Source organism: Chrysochloris asiatica, unplaced genomic scaffold, assembly GCF_000296735.1.
Source record: "Chrysochloris asiatica unplaced genomic scaffold, ChrAsi1.0 scaffold00083, whole genome shotgun sequence".
Taxonomy (NCBI): domain Eukaryota; kingdom Metazoa; phylum Chordata; class Mammalia; order Afrosoricida; family Chrysochloridae; genus Chrysochloris; species Chrysochloris asiatica.
In genome coordinates, this window is record NW_006408601.1 from 8,266,096 (window position 1) to 8,284,421 (window position 18,326).

At 43.5% G+C, this 18,326-nt stretch overlaps 1 protein-coding gene across 1 annotated transcript in view; it reads right to left on the reverse strand.

Moving 5' to 3' along the window:
• The window catches only part of SERGEF (secretion regulating guanine nucleotide exchange factor), a 362,682-nt gene continuing 344,356 nt past the window's right edge, over positions 1-18,326 (reverse strand). Inside the window, 2 exon segments of the mRNA XM_006865831.1 lie at positions 1-63; positions 66-334. Of these exon segments, the coding sequence (XP_006865893.1) occupies positions 1-63; positions 66-334 (332 nt within the window).

Here is an 18,326-nt window from a genome sequence, read left to right on the forward strand (position 1 = left end):
TCAGTCACAAGTTCCACTTCTGAACCTGTCACACTGGGTTGAAGTTTCTGATGGTCTTTCCTTCTAGTTGCTTCATTTTCTAGTTGGTCCATTCTTTCCTGAGATTCAGTATCTTCAGTGGCATCTGGGGAAGGATCCATGACCTTAAGACCCTGGTCCGGTGCAGGAAGGGCTGGCAGCTGACAGAGGGCCAGAGAGTGGCCCGCTCCACAGCCCAGCTGGAGTGCTGTTAATGGTTTCAGAGCCTGCACTGGCATGGGGGCCCCGATATTGGCTTCAGTGCCATCCCCACACATGCCGTGCTCGTTCCAGCCCCACGAGTAGCACACTCCACCTGTGGAAAAGAGGACAACATGAGAGTGCAGTTTACACATGAAGCAAGCACTTGATGTCTGCCCTGACTCCAGGATTTCTGTTTCCATCAGCTCATAACTCTTCATGCCCCAAACCTGACTGTCCTCCTTGACCCTTCCCTGACTGCCACCTTCCACTATAACCTATCGCCCAGACTCAGCAAATCTGCCTCCAAAAACGATCTCAAATCCTTTCACACCTCTCTATCGCCCTGCCACCACGGATCCAGAACACTATTTTCTGTCCATTGGGCCATGCTAACACCCCCAGTGGTATCATACCCACCCCAATCTTCCAGGAATATCAAAGTGATCGTTTACAGTCTCAAGTCATGTCAATCCCCTGCTTAGCACCCGTCAATGGCATCCCGCTGCCCTTGCTGAGACATTTCCCAGTTGTCTGGCTTGCGACCCCCTGGCTAGCCTCACCGTGCACAAGTCTCTTACACTTCAGCCATCTTGGTCGCTTTCAGATCCTGAATACACTCTGTGGGGCCTTCTTTCCCACAACACCCGCACTTTACTGGGGCTCCACTCCAGACTTCTTCATCCTTTTGATTCCAGCTTAAGTGTCACTCAGAGGCCACATTCCCGTACCACCCAATCTAAATTAGATTCTCGTAACTGTCTGGCATTCTGTGAGGGGAGAACAGACTGCATGTTTTGTACACTGCTGCATCTTGATGCGTAGTACAGTGCCTCGTATGCAACTGGTGCTCAATAAGGATTCATTGAAAGATAAAAAAATGAACAAGTTCAGAGTACCAGAAAGTAGCAAAGTCAACATTTAAACCCAGGTCAATATGACATCCCATGGTGTTTCCATCCTATCACATCACTTCTTGCTAAGTTTTGGGAGCTCCACTAGGGTTTAAATGAACTGAATTTACTGAAGTTGCTATTGTTTCTCAGCATGCTTTTTAATTTTAATTTAAAAAAAAAGACTTTATTTTCTGAAGCAGTTTTAAGTTTACAGAAGAATTATACAGAAAGTCAGTACACAGAGTTCTCATTCACTCACTCTTCCACCCCCACAGTTTCTCCTATTATTAACATCTTGTATATGTATTTGTTACAACCCTTGAACTAATATTGATACATTGTTATTAACTAAAGTCCACAGTTCACAGAAGGGTTTACTTTGTTGCATAGTTCTATGGGTTTTGAGGAATACATTATGTCCTGTGTCCACCATGACAAGATCATACAGAATAGTTTCCCTGCCCTAAAAATTGCCCCATGCCCCACCTACTCATCCCTCCTCTTCCCTTTTTCTACTGTTTTCTGTAGCTGTTTTGAATTTAATTTTTGATATAAAAATAATAGAGCTTCATGGCAAAAATGTAGATAAGTATTACGAGAAACAAGACTTCAGAACCTTGTCTACTACTATGGATATTTTGGCTATTGCCATAGAAGAACAAATTATCTAAAAGTGTGGCATTACAGGATAACACTGGGCTGCTAACTATAAGATCAATGGCTCAAACCTACCAGTCACTCCTTGGAAACATTTTACAGGGTGGCTATAAGTCAGGACCAACTTGCAGCACTTAACAAAAACAACAAATTTATTAAAAATTTTGCGATACTTCACACTGTAGAAAAGTACAGCAAATAATTTAAAAGACACATCCAGATTTAGAACATTAGTTATCATTTTGCCATATTGGTGTTAACTCTTGTTTTTTAATACATAAATTATAAAGATATAATTTAAAACTTACTTCCCATTTATCCCTCCCTCCTTTCCCAAAGTAACTGCTATTTTGAAGCTGGTATGTATTATCTGTATGCTTATCTTACACTCAGGTGTTTCTGTATGTGTCCTTAAATACTATGTAATATTTTGCTTATATAAAGTATTTACATAAATAGTATCACTCAAATGTGTCTCTTACTTGTAGCTTTTTGTAGCTTGCTCTTTACACCCAGCATCTTTGAAATTTGAGTTGATATTTACAGATCTAGTACATTTCATTTCTCCTTCCCAGGGTATGTTCAGCTTCTTGAATGCTTATCATCTTGTCCTTCAAGACGTTAGGGAAATTCTCTTCCTAGTACATTTAATTTAACCATACAGAGTGTCTATGTCGCTATCTTATTCTATTTATCCATTTCCCTTCTGATGGGTAGTTTTATTATTATTAGCTCCAATACTATTACTACAATTATAAATAGCGCTATAATGAATACCCTTTAACATTTCTCCTTGTACAAAAATGAGTATTTGTACAGGGTTGATCCCTAAAAGTGAAGGAAATCACATGGTTAACTGTTGCTACGTGCCCTCGAGTCAGATTCAGCGATCCTGTATAGGGTTTCCAAGGACGAGCTACAGTCAGCAGTCCAGTGCTTATCCTACAGCACCACACCAGGCTAACTAGGAATGGCCAAACTGCTCTCCAATGCTTTTCTTTCATTTACACCCATCAGCCTTTGGTTTCCCTGTAACTTTGGAACTAGATTCTGTTGCTATCCCACTGGCAACGAGTCCACTCTGACTACATTTCCCTGATAATCACTGAGATAGCGCGCCCTTTTATGTCTATTAGTTAATTAAGTTGCCTTTTCTTTGAATTGCCTACTCATATGCTTTGCTTGGCAGTCCTGGTGTGGTGCTGTGGGATAAAGCACTGGACTGCAAGGTTGGTTTGAACCACAGGGTCAGCAGTTCAAACTCACCAATCGCTCCTTGGAAACCCTATATAGGGTTGCTAAGAGTCAGAACTGACTCGACGGCACTTAACAACAACAATTCTTTGCTTATTTTGTTATTTGTCTGTCTTGCAGATTCTTGATTTGCATTTTTTTGGGTACATTATTTTGTTTATGATTATTGTTTACATGAATTGCAAATGTCTTCTCAGAGAAGTTTGTCCTATAGCTTTCCATCTTGCTTAAATTGTTTGTTATTCAAATGTATTTATAATGGCTGCTTAATTGCTCATTTCACCATGCCTCAGTTAGTTTGTCCCACTGTGATAGTTTGCTTATTGCTGTGATGCCAATGATATTTTAAATACCACAGTCACCCATAGTGGACAGGTTTCAGTGGCACTTCCAGACCAAGACAGACTAGAAAGAAAGAGACACAGAACACTTCTGAATGTTTAGGTGATGAAAATCTTATGATTATCAGTGCAGTGTTGTCAGATACAGTGCTGGATGGTGAAAACATTGTGAATAGTACCAGAATATTGCCAGATATAGAACCAGAAGGTGAGCCCCTCAGATTGGAAGGCACTTAAACTGTGACCAGAGAAGACTTGCCTTCTCAAAGTAGACTTGACCATGATGATGTGAATGGAGTAGAGTTTTCAGGACCTTCATTTGTTGATGGAACACAACTCAAAATGATGAGAAACAGCTGCAAACATCCATTAATAATTGGAAAATGGAATGTACAAAGTATGAATCTAGGAGAAATAGAAGTTGTCAAAAATGAAATGGAATGCATAAACATCCATATCCAGTTTATCCATGCATAAACTGAAATGGACTGGTATTAGCCATTTTTAATCTGACTATCATATGACTAACTATGCTGGGAAATGACAAATTCAAGAGGACTGGTATAGCATTCATCATCAAAAAGAACATTTCAAGAGCTATCTTGAAGTACAACACTATTTGTGATAGGATAATATCCACACGCCTACAAGGAAGACCAGTTAATATCACTATTATTCAAATTTATACACCAACCACTAAAGCCAGTGATGATGAAACTGAAGAATTCTACCAACTTCTTCGGTCTGAAATCGATCAAACATTCAATCAAAATGTACTGATAATTACTGGTGATTGGAGTGTAAAGGTTGGCAACAAAGAGGAAGGATCAGTAGTTGGAAAGTACGGCCTTGGTGATAGAAAAGATGCTGGAGATAGCATGACAAAATTTTGCAAGTTCAATGACTTATTCGTTGCAAATACCTTTTTAAAACAACATAAAAGATGACTATACACATGGATCTAATCAGATAGAACACACAGATATCAAACTGATTACATCTGTGGGAAGTGATAGTGGAAAAGCTCAGTATCATCAGTCAAAACCAGGCTAGGGGCAGACTGTGAAACAGACCATAAATTACTTATATGCAAGCTCAGAATGAGGCTGAAGAAAATTAAAACAAGTCCACAGAGCTAAAATATGACCTTGAACATATCCCACCTGAATTTAGAGACCATCTCAAAAGAAGATTTGATGCATTAGACACTAATATTAAAAGTATCATGAACTGCCAAAGAACAAACACATTTGTGTTGAAAGAAGTACAGCCAGAATACTCCTTAGAAGCCAGGATGGTAAGATTTTAGACATGTTATCAGGAGGGACCAGTCCCTGGAGAAGGATATCATGCTTGGTAAAGTGGAGGGTCAGTGAACAAGAGGAAGTCTCCCCCCTCCTCACCCGGCCCCCGCCACCGAGATGAACTGACATAGTGACAGCAGCAATGGGCTCAAAGGTATCAATTGTGAGGACGGCACAGTACTGGGCAGTGTTTAGCTCTGTTATGTATAGTGTCGCTGAGTCAGAATTGACTTGACAGCACCTGGCAACAACAAAATTGCCCATTATGGAGACTGACCCGTATCCTTGTTGTTGTTGTTGTTAAGTGCTGTTGACTCAGTTCCGACCCATAGCAACCCTATATAGGGTTCCCAAGGAGCGGCTGGTGAGCTTGAACCGCCGACTTTGAGGACAGATTGTTTCAAATTTTCATTTTGTATAACATAGCTATGAACATCATTGTGCATGAACATTGGTCCAAATCACTAATTTCTCCAATTAGATTCCTAGAATGGTAATTTCTGGTTAAAGGGTATATATATTTTTGAGACTTCTGGTACATACTTGCCAGAATACTTTTAAGAATGGCTACTGGACTATACCCACAGCAATGTGTGGAGTCTCTGCCTTGCTCCAGCACTACAAGTACCTCTCTATTAATATCATAATGGTTAGGAACATTTCCTAATTTGAAGACAAAAAATGGTATCTCACTGTTTAATTTGTACTTCTTTGGTTACTACTGAAATTGAAAAATAATTCTTGTTTCTCAGCTCTTTGTATTTCCTTCTTTGTGTACTATCTGCTTAATACTTTTATCCTGTTACTGAGAAGCATCTGCTTTTCAGACCCAGGAGACAGATGGGCTGGGTTCCTTCATGTACTAGCCATTAATAGTTACGTAGCCTTTTGTGCCCCAGTTCCCTCATCTGTTAGAAGGGAACGATAATAAATAGTACCTTTCTCACTGAGCTGTTTACAAGGATTAAATGAGTAAATATGTAAAATACAAGGGTATATATCAACAAGTATTGCTACAAAATCATAGAAACTTTTATTAAACAAAACAAAAATATCAAAATCTTCCACCTAGGTCTGTATATTTCTGAAAGCCATGCTTCCTTCTCTCTAGCCCTTCCTAGAAGAATAATGCACTCTCCGATTTACATCACGTCAAAATGGCAGTTTTGAAATCTTCGAGAGACTCAACCGTGTTCCTCTTTGGGCTTGGGGAACAAAAAAAGAAGTCTGATAGGGAAAACTCAGGGCTGTAAGAAGCTCTGGTAGCATAGTGGTTACGAATCAGGCTGAGAACCTCAAGGTCAGCAGTTTGAAACTACCAGCCGATCCATGGGAGAAACATGAGGCTTTCTGCTCCCGTAAAGATTACAGCCTCGGAACCGACTCCATGGCACATAACAACAACAACAAGGGTAAAGGGAGTAAGTAATTTTGTTTCCCAACAAAATTCTCCTAGGACAGCCCTCAAAGAATGAGCAGGCACACTGTTGTGATGCAAAATAATTCTCTTACCTATTTGGCATAAATAAATGTTTTTTCTCTCTTAACTTAAATTTTCATTTTGGTCTTTTGATATATAAGGGGGCTTCAAAAACCTCATGGAAAATAAAAGTATCTTTTAATTTCAATTCTACATAAACATTTTGAAGTCCCCTTGTGCACAGTTTTATGGTTCCATGTAGTAAATGGTGTTGATGTTTAATGTTATGATTCCTCATATTTCTTGTAAGGCTTGAAAGCCTACCCAATCCAAATCAGGAAATATTCTTTTGGATTTTTCGATGATTTGAATCTTTGGATCTGTACATTTTATACACCATGCACTGAAATTTGTTTTGCAGACAACTCTTGTAGCAGAGGGAGCCTGAGTAGACTGGGATTACCCTTTTCTTGTTTTCCTTTTCCTCAGTAGGAAGGTAATCATTATCAAAAGCTTGGGTTTCAGGACACACAGATGTCTACCTAATTAGACCCATGAATGCGGAAGTGCACATGGAGAGGACAAGCCCCTGGCCTCATCTCCTGCAGTCAAACAGGGGATTCAGCCAGGCCAAGCTGAGGCAGGAGATGAGGACAGTGGAAGAGGCTTGGTAGCTTTGGGTCTACTTGGGCACCTGCTCTGGGCTTTATGCCCAGCCCTGGTGAGTGGTACCAGCTGACGGTCAGCAGGGATGGGGGTGGGAGGAAGGGCAGAGCTGACCTACCAGCAGGATGGGACACACCGGGCAGCTGGCAGGTCCCTCTCCTTCTGCCAAAGGGAACTTGCTCTGAGGAAACTATGCTTGGGGCCAGGGTAACCAGAGGCCTAGAGCCAGATCTTTCACGCCTACTTGGTGAAGAAATATTCATTCCCACTCATACTGCAAATACCTTTTTTAAACAACATAAAAGAACTATACACATGGACCTCACCAGGTGGAATAAACAGAAATCAAATTGACTTTATCTGTGGAAAGAGACCTTGGAAAAGCTCCATCTCATCAACCAAAAAAAAAAAAAGGCCAGGGGCAGACTGTGGAATAGAACATCAATTGCTCATATGCAAGTTCAGACTGAAGCTAAAGAAAATAAAAATAAATTAATTAAATAAATAACATTGAGATAAAGGAAGAAAAGACTGAAGTTGTCAAAGACTTCATTTTGTGTAAATCAACACTCATGGAGGCAGCAGTCTAGAAATTTAATGACATATTGCATTACACAAATCTGCTGCATAAGACCTCTTTAAAATGCTGAATAGCAAAGATGTCAGTTTGAGGACTAAGGTGCGCCTGGCCCAAGCCATGGTATTTTCAATAACCTCAAATGCATATGAAAGCTGGACAGTGAATAAGGAAGACCGTAGAAGAATTGACGCTTTTGAGGAGAATATCGAAAGTGCCATGGGCTGCCAAAAGAACAAACAGATCTGTGTTGGAAGACATACAGCCAGAGTGCTCCTTTGAAGCCAGGATGGCTAAACGTTGTCTCTCATAGTTCAGACATATTATCAGGAGGGACCAGTTCCTGGAGAAGGATGTCATGTTTGGTAAAGTGGAGAAAAAGAGGAAGACCTCAACAAGACGGACTAGCACAGTGGACTAGCACAGCAATGGGTTCAGGCATAGACTGTGAGGCAGGACCAGGAAGAGTTTTGATCGGTTGTGCATAGGGTTGCTATGAGTCAGTACTGACTCGATGACATCTAATAACAACAACATCAATACCCAAATTAAAAAAACATCAATACCCAATTAAAAAAAAAATTTAAAAAAAGCTTACTCTGGGTTGTTGTTGTTGTTAGTGCCATCAAGTTGGTCCCGACTCATAGCAACCCTGTATAAGGTTCCTGAGGAGTGGCTGGTGGGTTTGAACTGCAAACCTTGTGGTTAGTAGTCAAGTGTTTATCTTACAGCACCACACCAGGACTAATACTTTGGGTTTGGTGCTGTATATTCTTTATCTCATTTAATTCTAGCAAGCCTGGGAGGTCAGCCACGCTTTATAGATTTGTCTCATGTTAGAGAGGTTCAGAAAATAAAGACAGTAGGGGAACCTAGGCAAGCATGGCCCCAGAATCTGTGTTGAGCTCCATATTCTTCTAACCAGGGGTTGCCAAACCCATTCTATAAAGGCAGAAAGCAGCTATTTTTAAGGCTTTGTGGGCCACATTCAGTCTCTGTTGCACATTATTCTTTTTAATAACCCTTTCAAAACCATTCTTAGCATACAGGACTGTATAAGAACAGGCCCAAAGTTGGATTTGGCCTGTGGGTCATAGTTTGACATCCCCTGGTAATTGAAGGGGCAAAACATTTGGGGAAAATTTAATTAAAAGATTATTTCATTTTCCACCTTTTTTTTGGCATGTGGACAGGCCCTTGAACATACATTCTTTACCACATATGCTGATGTGCTGCCCAGGCTCCCAGATTGCCACACAGATGTGTGATTATGGTATGTAAGCCATGTCTGTGGAAAACAAAAGCACCTACCTCATAGGGTGGCTAGGAGGAGGGCTGGGTGAGTCACACACTGCTTGGCACACAGTTGGTGACTGCTCAAAGCCCTAATGGGGGGGGATCGTGTAGAGAGAAGGAAGGGGAAGGAAGCCACGCCAATGGCAAAGGCACAGAGGAGAGGAAGGGGCACCAGCAGACGGTCCAGGGCAGAAAGACAAGAGGTTTGGAGTTTGCCCCCTTAAACAAATCTTGTCTGGAGAGCCAACAAGTCTTGTGAAGAACACCTCTAAGTACCGAGCTCCTCTGTGTTTTAGGATGGATCTGCCCCCACACCTCACTTTTGTAGCAGCACAATGAAGGTGGGTAAGCCCCTTAGACTTGGTGCGATGCTACGGGTGCTACGCTAAAGTGTGGGCTATTCTGCTGGAGAACCAAGAGGAAGCAAAGTGGCCTTGGGTAAATCTTTCCTTAAGCTAGCTCGAATAAGAAACATCCAGTTCTCGGAACAGGTGAGTTCTAGGATGACTCCTGGCTTTGCAGAAGGGCTCTCTACACGGTGCCTTGCATTTGCCAGCTCCTTGAGGATATTTAAATCCAACCTCATTGAGAGAGATCTGCTTTACTGGCTCCGAGGACATGGCTGGGCCTTGGGTAGAGAGCCCTATAGTTACAGAGGGATTCCCTAGCCCCTTACAACTCAGACCCCCGGCTGATGGGAGTTCAACAGAGTTGGCCTGATGCAAGATGTGGCAAATGATGGAGCTTGTGGCCCACCACACTTGAGCAAGCCTACAAACCCTGTAGACAGTGGAACCTCGGATCTGACAAGGTCCCTGACACAGACTGGACACAAGACCCAAATACACACCGGACTTGTGCCAGCTGCCAGAGATTCTCAGCAACCTGGCTCCTCAGGAGTCCTCTGGGGTCTGCCCATGTAGATCTTATCACCTGCTTTCTGATTCTCTGCTCCACAGACTTGCTGCCTGCTCTCGGACTTCCCCAAGTGCTTCCACGCAGGCATGACTTGGCTCAGAATGCACTCCATTTCCTTCTAGGGATGCCTCTTGGGCTTAGGCCCAGTGCTGGACACAATGCCCAGAGATGAGGAAAACTTGTTTTCTACCTTCGGACTCCCAGTCCATGGAAGGCAGCATGGAAAAAAGACAATGAAGGGAACCGATGGCATGAAAGGTGTTTACTGTAGCATTGCTAGAAATCACCATTAACTTGGAGGAGCCCTCCAAATAGTCATCAACAGAGGAATGTTGAAAAAAACGGTAGCTGGACTCTCCAACTGAGTAGTATACAGCTGTTATAAGTAATGAGGAAGAATTCTATTACTGACAACCTGATGATATCCAAGACATTTTAAGTGAAAATGTGCTACTGGATAATACATAGAGTATGATTAAAGTTCTGAAAAACCTTTTTATATACTTCTATATGTACCAAACCTGAAGACTATGTCTCAAGTGGACAACAGTCTCTGAGGAAGAGAGGGTAAAATGGGGGAAGGAAGACCAACATTCACTTTTTTATAATGCCCAAAAAACAAAACAACACAGGGTGCCCGATGAACAGTAACAGTATGTCTAGGGTCAGATGTAGCATGAAGAGGACGACAGCTGTACCGGGGGCAGGAGGTGGGTGTCACCGAAGGTTCAGGATGCTAACTCTTGGCTGGGTTGTGAAGGATGAGGAAGGGTTCATCAGTCTTAAATGAAGGCACCCACTGCAATCTGCCCATTCTGAGCTGCCTCCATTGATCGCTATAACATCCTAGTTTGCCTAAATGAAACACACCTAGGTATAGGGCCAGGCCCCCCTGTGAATTGGATTTATTCTGAGCTCCTGCAGTATCCAGGCCTCTCTAATCACACACATCACAGTCCTCTGGATCTAGAGGTGTTTCTATCTGTAATAGTCTCACCAGTCTGTAAGCTGGCAGTGAGGTAGGGGACTGGGAGCTGGATCATCCATCAGTCCTCAGACCCTGGTACAAGTATATAGCTACTGAGTGGAAGGGCCTTTCCGCTGGTCTTTCTGAACTCCTGGCTCTGTCTGGAGACCAGTACGGGAGGGACACACACAGACATACAACGCCAAGACTCAAAGCCATCCACCCCAGTCCTGTACCTGGCTGCTTGTCTAGATTCCTTTGGTCTGTGGTCAGAGCTGCTATCACTGCTCAGGTCTCTGTCACTGGTCACACTGCCCTAGAAGAGGGGCAGTGCCCACAGAGAGTGGCGCAAGGATGGTGGCCCCACTGGGCCAGGCTGAGGGAAGAGGCTTTGTCAGCACAGGGCCTTTCAATCAATCAGTCCACCATCACTCTCCAGAGCCAGTAATGCCCCTGGGGGCTGGAGCTGAGGCAGCAGGATGAAGTCATTCCAGAATCAAGATGTGGGGCTATTTGCTCACAGAATGCTCTGGAGATACTGGGGATTACAAGGCCAAATTGTCTCAGGGAAGGCTACAGAGGTAACAGCTGCCCAGGCTGCCCACCTGACCAGGACCCATGGTAACACTGAGAAGGTAGGGCAGGAGTAAGGGCCTAGAGGCAAGGAGGCTGGTGAGGAAGCTGTGTTAGGCAAGAAAAGACCAGGGCTGCTAGAAGGAGAGATTTAGGAAGGCAATGTTCACAATACTGGTTCTGAACTATGTAGCCACTTCTCAGCAACCCCATCACCTCTCCCCGATACTACTATAAGGGCTTCCAACTGGTATCTTTGCTGCCTCTTTTGCCCTCTATGGTCTAATGTCCACACAGCAGTCCGAGAGATCCTGTTAAAGCCCAAGTCAGAGCATGCTGCTGCCCTGCTCAGAGTCCTCCTCTGGTTTCTCCTCTTAGGGTAAATGCTCCACTTTGCTGACACCACCATCACTATATGACCATTGTTCCTGACACATGCCCAGTGTTTGTCGAAAGCCTTTGCACTTTGCCCCCATTGTCTGGAATGTTCTTACCTCAGTCCTGACAGGTTCACCTCCTCCTGTATTCAGGTATCTGTGTTCAAACATCACCTTATCTGAGAGGACTGCCCTGATATTTTTAAATGAGATAGGTACCCCCTTCCCAGACACACCCCAGGCCCTCTCTAGCTCTTCAACTGATTTCTTTTTATGTTCGTAACCATGATTCTTTCTTTCTCCTAATTAAAACACAAGCTCTTTAGGAGCAGGGACTTAAGTTTTGTTTGTGCTGCACCCTGACACCAGAAGCAGTGTTTGGCATATATTAATGATCAATAGATATTAGTTATGTGAATGGATGAATAAATTAGTGAATGAATGAGCGAACAGTGAGAGAAGGAAGCTGGTGTTTTCTCCACACTTCGAAGCCAAAGGAGCATCCCTAGAGGTGGAGAGCAGAGGCTTGGAGGGCTGATTTCTGCTCAAGATCAGGAGGAATACTGGCTGCTGGGCAGTGCATCCTGCTGTTAAAGGTTCTAGTCCTCTATTGGAGAGGGCATTCTCACAGTGAGCAGAGGAAGGATGAGCCAAATCAAAAGTCTTCTGGATCCTGGAGAACTTGTGGCATAGTGTGGGTTGGTGCGATGCGTATGAGAGTTAGAGAGGGAAGCAAGGTGGAGGCAAAAGATCAGAGTAGAGGAATACACACTCAGGCCTGTAGGCTGGCTCCCTCAAACCAGACAAGAATGGTCTTGGTTCTGGTGATAAATAAAAAAAGTTGATTTTGGTGGGTTTCTCCTTATAGGTTTTGTTCTGTGGCTGCAAAGTTGTGTATTGCTCTAGAACCGCTTTTAGAACCTGTAACTCAAAAGGTTCTCAGATTTTTTTTGTGTGTAAATCTCTTTTTATATAAGAGGAAAACGAGGCCCAGAATGGGCCATGCTGTTCTGAAGGTCCAACCTCCAAGCCTTCCCACAGCTCTGCCTGAAGGCATCTCTTTAATAGAGTAGTCCTGTGAGGAAGGTGTTCAGATCAACATTGTATGGAAGAGAAAATGAACTCTGGGAGAGGTTCAGAAATAAGTCAAGGTGGGAGAGGGTAGCCTTCCCTGCTCCCCTCACCCCAGGAGTAGGTGGCTGCTGTGGGTAAGTTTCTTTAGCCACCTGTGGGAAGAGCATGCTGTGGCACGTTGGTTCCACTGGGTGACTATTCTTAGATCTAGGGAGCTAGAGATGACGGATTTAGAACTTACGAGGTGGAAACGTGTTGGCCTGTTTTATAAACAACTGCAATCTTCCCCACAGACTGTCTTTCTGAATTCTGTGTTCTCAGCAACTGCTGGCTTACTGGGCTTCTCAACTGCAATGGGAGAGGAGACAAGCAAAAGGAACTCTCTTGAGAGCCTACTATCACCACATAGGGTGTGCTAAGGGCGTTTCAGGGCCCATCTCATTTAACAGAGCAATCCCAGGAAGAAAGTATTTTGATCACTCTATGGTAGAAGATCTAGAAGCTAGGAAAGGTCCAGAAACAGGCACACCCTGTGATCAGGTATGACAGTTAGGCTGTGAACTAGTAGGTCTGGTACTAGCAGCAGGAGTCTGGTCCTGGTGGATGGAGCATAGGGCAGAGACTTGGCTTCAAGCACCTTTGAATTTGAATCCATCCCCCACGGTGTTTGCAGATAACTCTCCTACCCTCTACAACTTCTTCACTACAGGTGACACTTCTCTCCCTATGACCTGGTGGGTTGGCCCCATGGTGAGCCAAGGTTTCCTCTTAAGAGGACCCCAGTTATCATCATCCCTCTACAAGTGTGGTACACAGAACTGGTGGGGGTTCAATAGGGGATAAGCACATCAATATACACACCTTTTCACAGAGGCTCCTGGTCTATGAGTTTAGCTGAAGTCATGTTACATGCTTCAGAGTTCAAGTTGGCAGATTCTTGTTGACCCAAAGTCCTTGTAAAATAAACTGCTCTGCCTGAACTGCTATGCTATATGCCTTCCCTGGCATGTCCTTATGTGCTGGTTTTTCAGTCCTAGGCAGAACTTTAAAGTTGTCTCACTAAATTTCATTTTACCAAATGAGCACAGTAATCTAACGTCTAAGGTACAGATGAAGCTCTGAGTCAGAAGCTGAACTGTTACCATTCATGGAGCCTGGTCACCATCAGAGACTCCCTACATTGTTCTCCCTAAACCACTCTGGGAATCAATGGTGTGTAGGAAAGGAGGTGAGGGAATAGAACAATAAGAGGACAAGTAGGTCTAGAAGAATCCATGTGCAGAAAGATTTGTTGTTGTTGTTGTTAAGTGCCATCGTGTCGCTTCCGACTCATAGAGACTCTGTACAGAATTTCCAAGAATCAACTGGTAAGTTTGAACCTCCAACCTTGTGGTTCAAACCAACCTAGTGGTCTAGTGCTTTATCCCACAGTGCCGCACCAGGACTCTAGGAAGAAAACTGTTGTTAAGTGCCATGGAGTCAGTTCTGACTCATAGAGACTCTGTATAGGGTTTCCAAGGAGCAACTATTGAGTTTTAACTGCTGACCTTGAGGTTTGCAGTCCAGTGATCTACAGTGCTACATCGGAAGTCCCAGGAAGATGATTTGTTGTTATGTGCCATCGAGTCGGTTCCGACCCATAGCGACCCTGTATAGGGTTTCCGAGGGTGTAAATCTTTACGGGAGTAGAAAGCCTCATCTTTCTCCCGCGGTGCAGCTGGTAGTTTCGAACCGCTGACCTTAAGGTTCGCAGCCCGATTCATAACCACTACGCTACCAGAGCTCCTTAGTGTACCAAAATTTACATGGAAATAGATGATGTGAGTCTAAAATGGAATTCTCCCTAGAGGTCTAGTCACTTAAGAAATAACTGTAGTGTACTTATTTGCTTTGTGTTTGGTGCTGTGTTGAATTCAATACAATTCATTCTGTACACATTCACTAAGCTAGCACCAAGTGTGAGTGGAGGTGAGCTCGCATTCCACAATTCAGTGTAGGGAGATGAGTGTCTGGGAAAGATAAGCCAAGGAAAGGCAGGGACTAATTCTTCCGAGGGATCAAACCCTCGTGGGAACAGTCTGTCTCTTAGTCACGTCTTTGTCTGCCAGAGTTGAGTGAGTAAGTAAGTGAATGAAGAATTATAGAGTTCCCATAATTTTCAGGCACTGCTCTATCAATAAGGAATATAGTAGCAAACACAACACAAGGCCCTTGTCCTCATGGGGTTTACATTCTAGTGGGAATGACAAAAGAAGCCCTGATGACAACATGGTTAAGCTATCAACTGCTAATCAAAAGGTCAGCAGTTCAAATCCATCAGCCCTCAGCAGAATAAAGATGTGGCAGTCTGCTTCTGTAAAGATTACCACTTTAAAGCCCTACGGGCCACATTCCTCTGTCCTGGCCCAGGATCGAACATTGTTTCGTTCTGCTGTGCATGGGGTCGCTATGAGTTGGTTCCGACTCGATGGCACCTGACAACAACAACAACAATAGGACCTCTATGAATTGAATCAACGTGATGGCAACAAGTCTGTTTGTTTGTTTGTTTGTGGCAGACAAACAATAAGCAAGTAAACAAATAAACAGAATGCAGCTCATGCTACCAGTGAGTTGATGCCAACTCATAGTGACCCTGTATAGGGTTTCTAAGGAGCAGCTGGTGAGCTTGAACTGACAACTTTGCAGTTCAAATGGCTTTGCAGTGTGGCGCATTAACCCACAGCACCACACCAGGACTCCAGGGTAAATTATAAAGAGAACAAAAAGAATGATATGGTTCAGGACAGGTGGTAGATCAGGAAGTCCTCTCTGATAAAGTGCCATCTGAGTTGCGACCTGGAAGGAACACAAGTAACTGGAGGTAGAGATTTCCAGGTGCAAACCTCTCAAATACAAAGGCCTAAAAGGGATGCAAACTTTGCAAATTTAAGGTAGAGCAAGTAGGCCAACCATGTCTGCACAAAGTGAGTCAATGGAGAAACAGGACTTGAGGAGGTGGTTGTTGTTAAGTGCCGTTGAGTCAGTTCTGACTCACAGCGACCCTGTGTAGGGTTTCCAAGGAGCAGCTGGTGAGCCTGAACCACAGACCTGACCTTGCCGTCTAGCACATTATCAAAGCTGAGGAGTCTGGATTTTATTTTGAGTATGCTGAGAAGCCATCTAAGGGCTTTAAACAGACAAGTAAGAAGATTTGGTTTACATTTCAAAAAGCTGTTAACTGAAGAAGGCTGGACTATACAGACAAAAGGAGGGAGCTCACTTTGGAGGCTACTGCATTGCTGAAGATGAGACCAGACAAGATGAGAGCTTGGGCTAGACAGACAGAAAGAGATGGATTTACAATATACTTTGGAAGTGCCAATGAACTATACGTAGATAGGCAAGGTAGAAAAGAGTGATTCCTTGGATGGATGGGCAGTAGTGCTATTTCTTTAGCTGAGAAGACTTGTGGGTGAATAAGCTTGGGAAAGAAAGTCAAGAGTTCTGCTTTAGAGATTTTAAGATGGAAGTAAGGTGCCTTAACGTGGAGCTGTAGGATTAGCACTGGACTGCTAACCACAATGTTAGTGGTTCAAACCCACCAGCTGCTCCTTGGAAACCCTATACACTATCACTATGAGTTGGAACCAACTCTGTGGCACTTAACAACAAACAAGGGGCTATGGGGGAAATGGTGAAGCATTTGGCTGCTAAGTGCTTAAGTAGGCAGTTTGAACCCACCAGACACTCTATGGGAGAAAGAATCATAATTCTGCTTCTGCCAAGATTGATATCATTTTAAAAGTTCTCAAAGATAATGTTCTACATCATACTGTGGTGAGTAGTGACTGTGGTCTTAAAAACAGTCGTCTAAGGCCCAACTATGGATCTCTCCCTGCCTAGATAGGAGAGTGAAGAACATTAGCGACATATGGAAACAGGTAGTGCAATGCACTACTAGATCAGGGGAACAGCTGCCTCCATGATCATGGTACCAGAAGAACTAGATAGTGCCTGACTACCATTACCAGCTGCTCTGAAAGGGATTGAATTAGAAAGTCCTGAATAGAGTGAGTGAAAAATCTGGAACAAAACTCAAGATCATTAAAAAAACAAAAACAAAAACAAAAACAATCCAGCCTTTTTGGCATGATAGAATCTGGTGGAAGTCCTCAGACTGTGGTCCTTAAGTCACCTTTCAGGTCTAGAAATGAACTCACTCCCATGGCTCAATTTTCAGTCAACAGAAAGGCCTAGACGGAAAATAAGAAGCCCTGGCAGCATAATGGGTCATGCATTGAGCTGCTAACCTCAAAGTCAGCAGTTCGAATCCACCAGCTGCTCCTGTAAAGATTTATAGCCTTGGAAACCCTGTACAGGGCAACTATGAGTCAGAACTTTATGCAGCAGCCGCAGCATAAGAGGAACAATAACATTAAGAAGGTCTCATACTGCAGAATAATTAATCATTTGAGATACAAGAAAATACAGCCTTTACCCGAGAACAAAGTCCAGAAGCAGGAATGGAAACAGAAAACCATAGAAGAAGTTGGATAAGTGATGCTGCATTGTGGGGATTGCAATGAATGACTTGAAACAAACTGTGTATAGATAGTTGAATGGAAAACTGATCTGCTTTATAAATCTTCATCTAATTCATAATTTAAAGTATAAAACCAAAAAAACCTTCCAGCATTGGAAACCCTAAGAGCAGTTCTCTTCTGTCCTATAGGGTTGCTGTGAGTAGGCATCTACTTGACAGCACCAGGGAAATGAAAGTGCCTATTACCTATGAATGAATGAACGCATTCCCTAAATTAAGACCTCTGGTAAGCCTACAAGATTGTAAACCTAAGTGAGGACTGGGAAATTCTGAAAATGACAAACAGTAGGAACTACACAGTAAGTAGTGTGCAGCTCAAGAGGTAGTAGTGTGCTTATGAGTTAATGCAGCCTAATTTGATTCCTCTATCACTCTGAATTACAGCTGTTTTTCTTTTTTCTTGAATGAAGCACATACTGCAGTGTATACATACTACATGGACTGATAAATATTAATTTCCACTATGATTGTCCCTACTTCATTAAAAAATATATATGTAAGGCTTGAAAGGAGAATTACCATTTTGGATAACTATATAATCTACAGGCACAAGTTCCCCTGAAGGCCCCACTGGAAGAAGCATTCTTCTCCTATCTTGGTGAGCAGCCGGGCTGCTGGGCTTGGATACACAGCCACAGTGCTCCTCTTCTGGGCCGGGGGTGTCAGTGGGAGAGGTGGCAATGTTCTCATGGGTTGCTGATGACAGACTCTCTTTGGGGACATATTCTAACCCCTAGATTTGAGTCACCAAGTAGTGAGGCCTGTGGGGCCTCCAAGAGGCCCTTTAGTCCTGGCCCTGAGAAGAAACACACAACTGCAGCTAGAGTGGCTTGGGGAGTCTTGTCCAGTTCCCTGCCTACACTGACTATAGGCCTCCAGCTGGGACCCCCAGCCTCCTGTGGGGTCACAACTTAAGACAAGGGGGCTGCAAGCTTAAAGGCTGAAAGCAAGGCATTTATTTCCCCAGAATTCACATCCTCTGAAAACCCCTTATCTCAGAAGGAAATCTGTTGTTGTTGTTGTCAAGCGCCATTGAGTCGGAACCGACTCATAGCAACCCCATGCACAGCAGAATGAAACAATGTCCGATCCTGGGCCAACCTCACAACCGCTGCCACACTTGAGTCCATCAATGATGCCACCTGGCCAATCCATCTCATTAGGGGTCTTCCTCTTTTTCTCTGACCCTCCACCTTACCCAG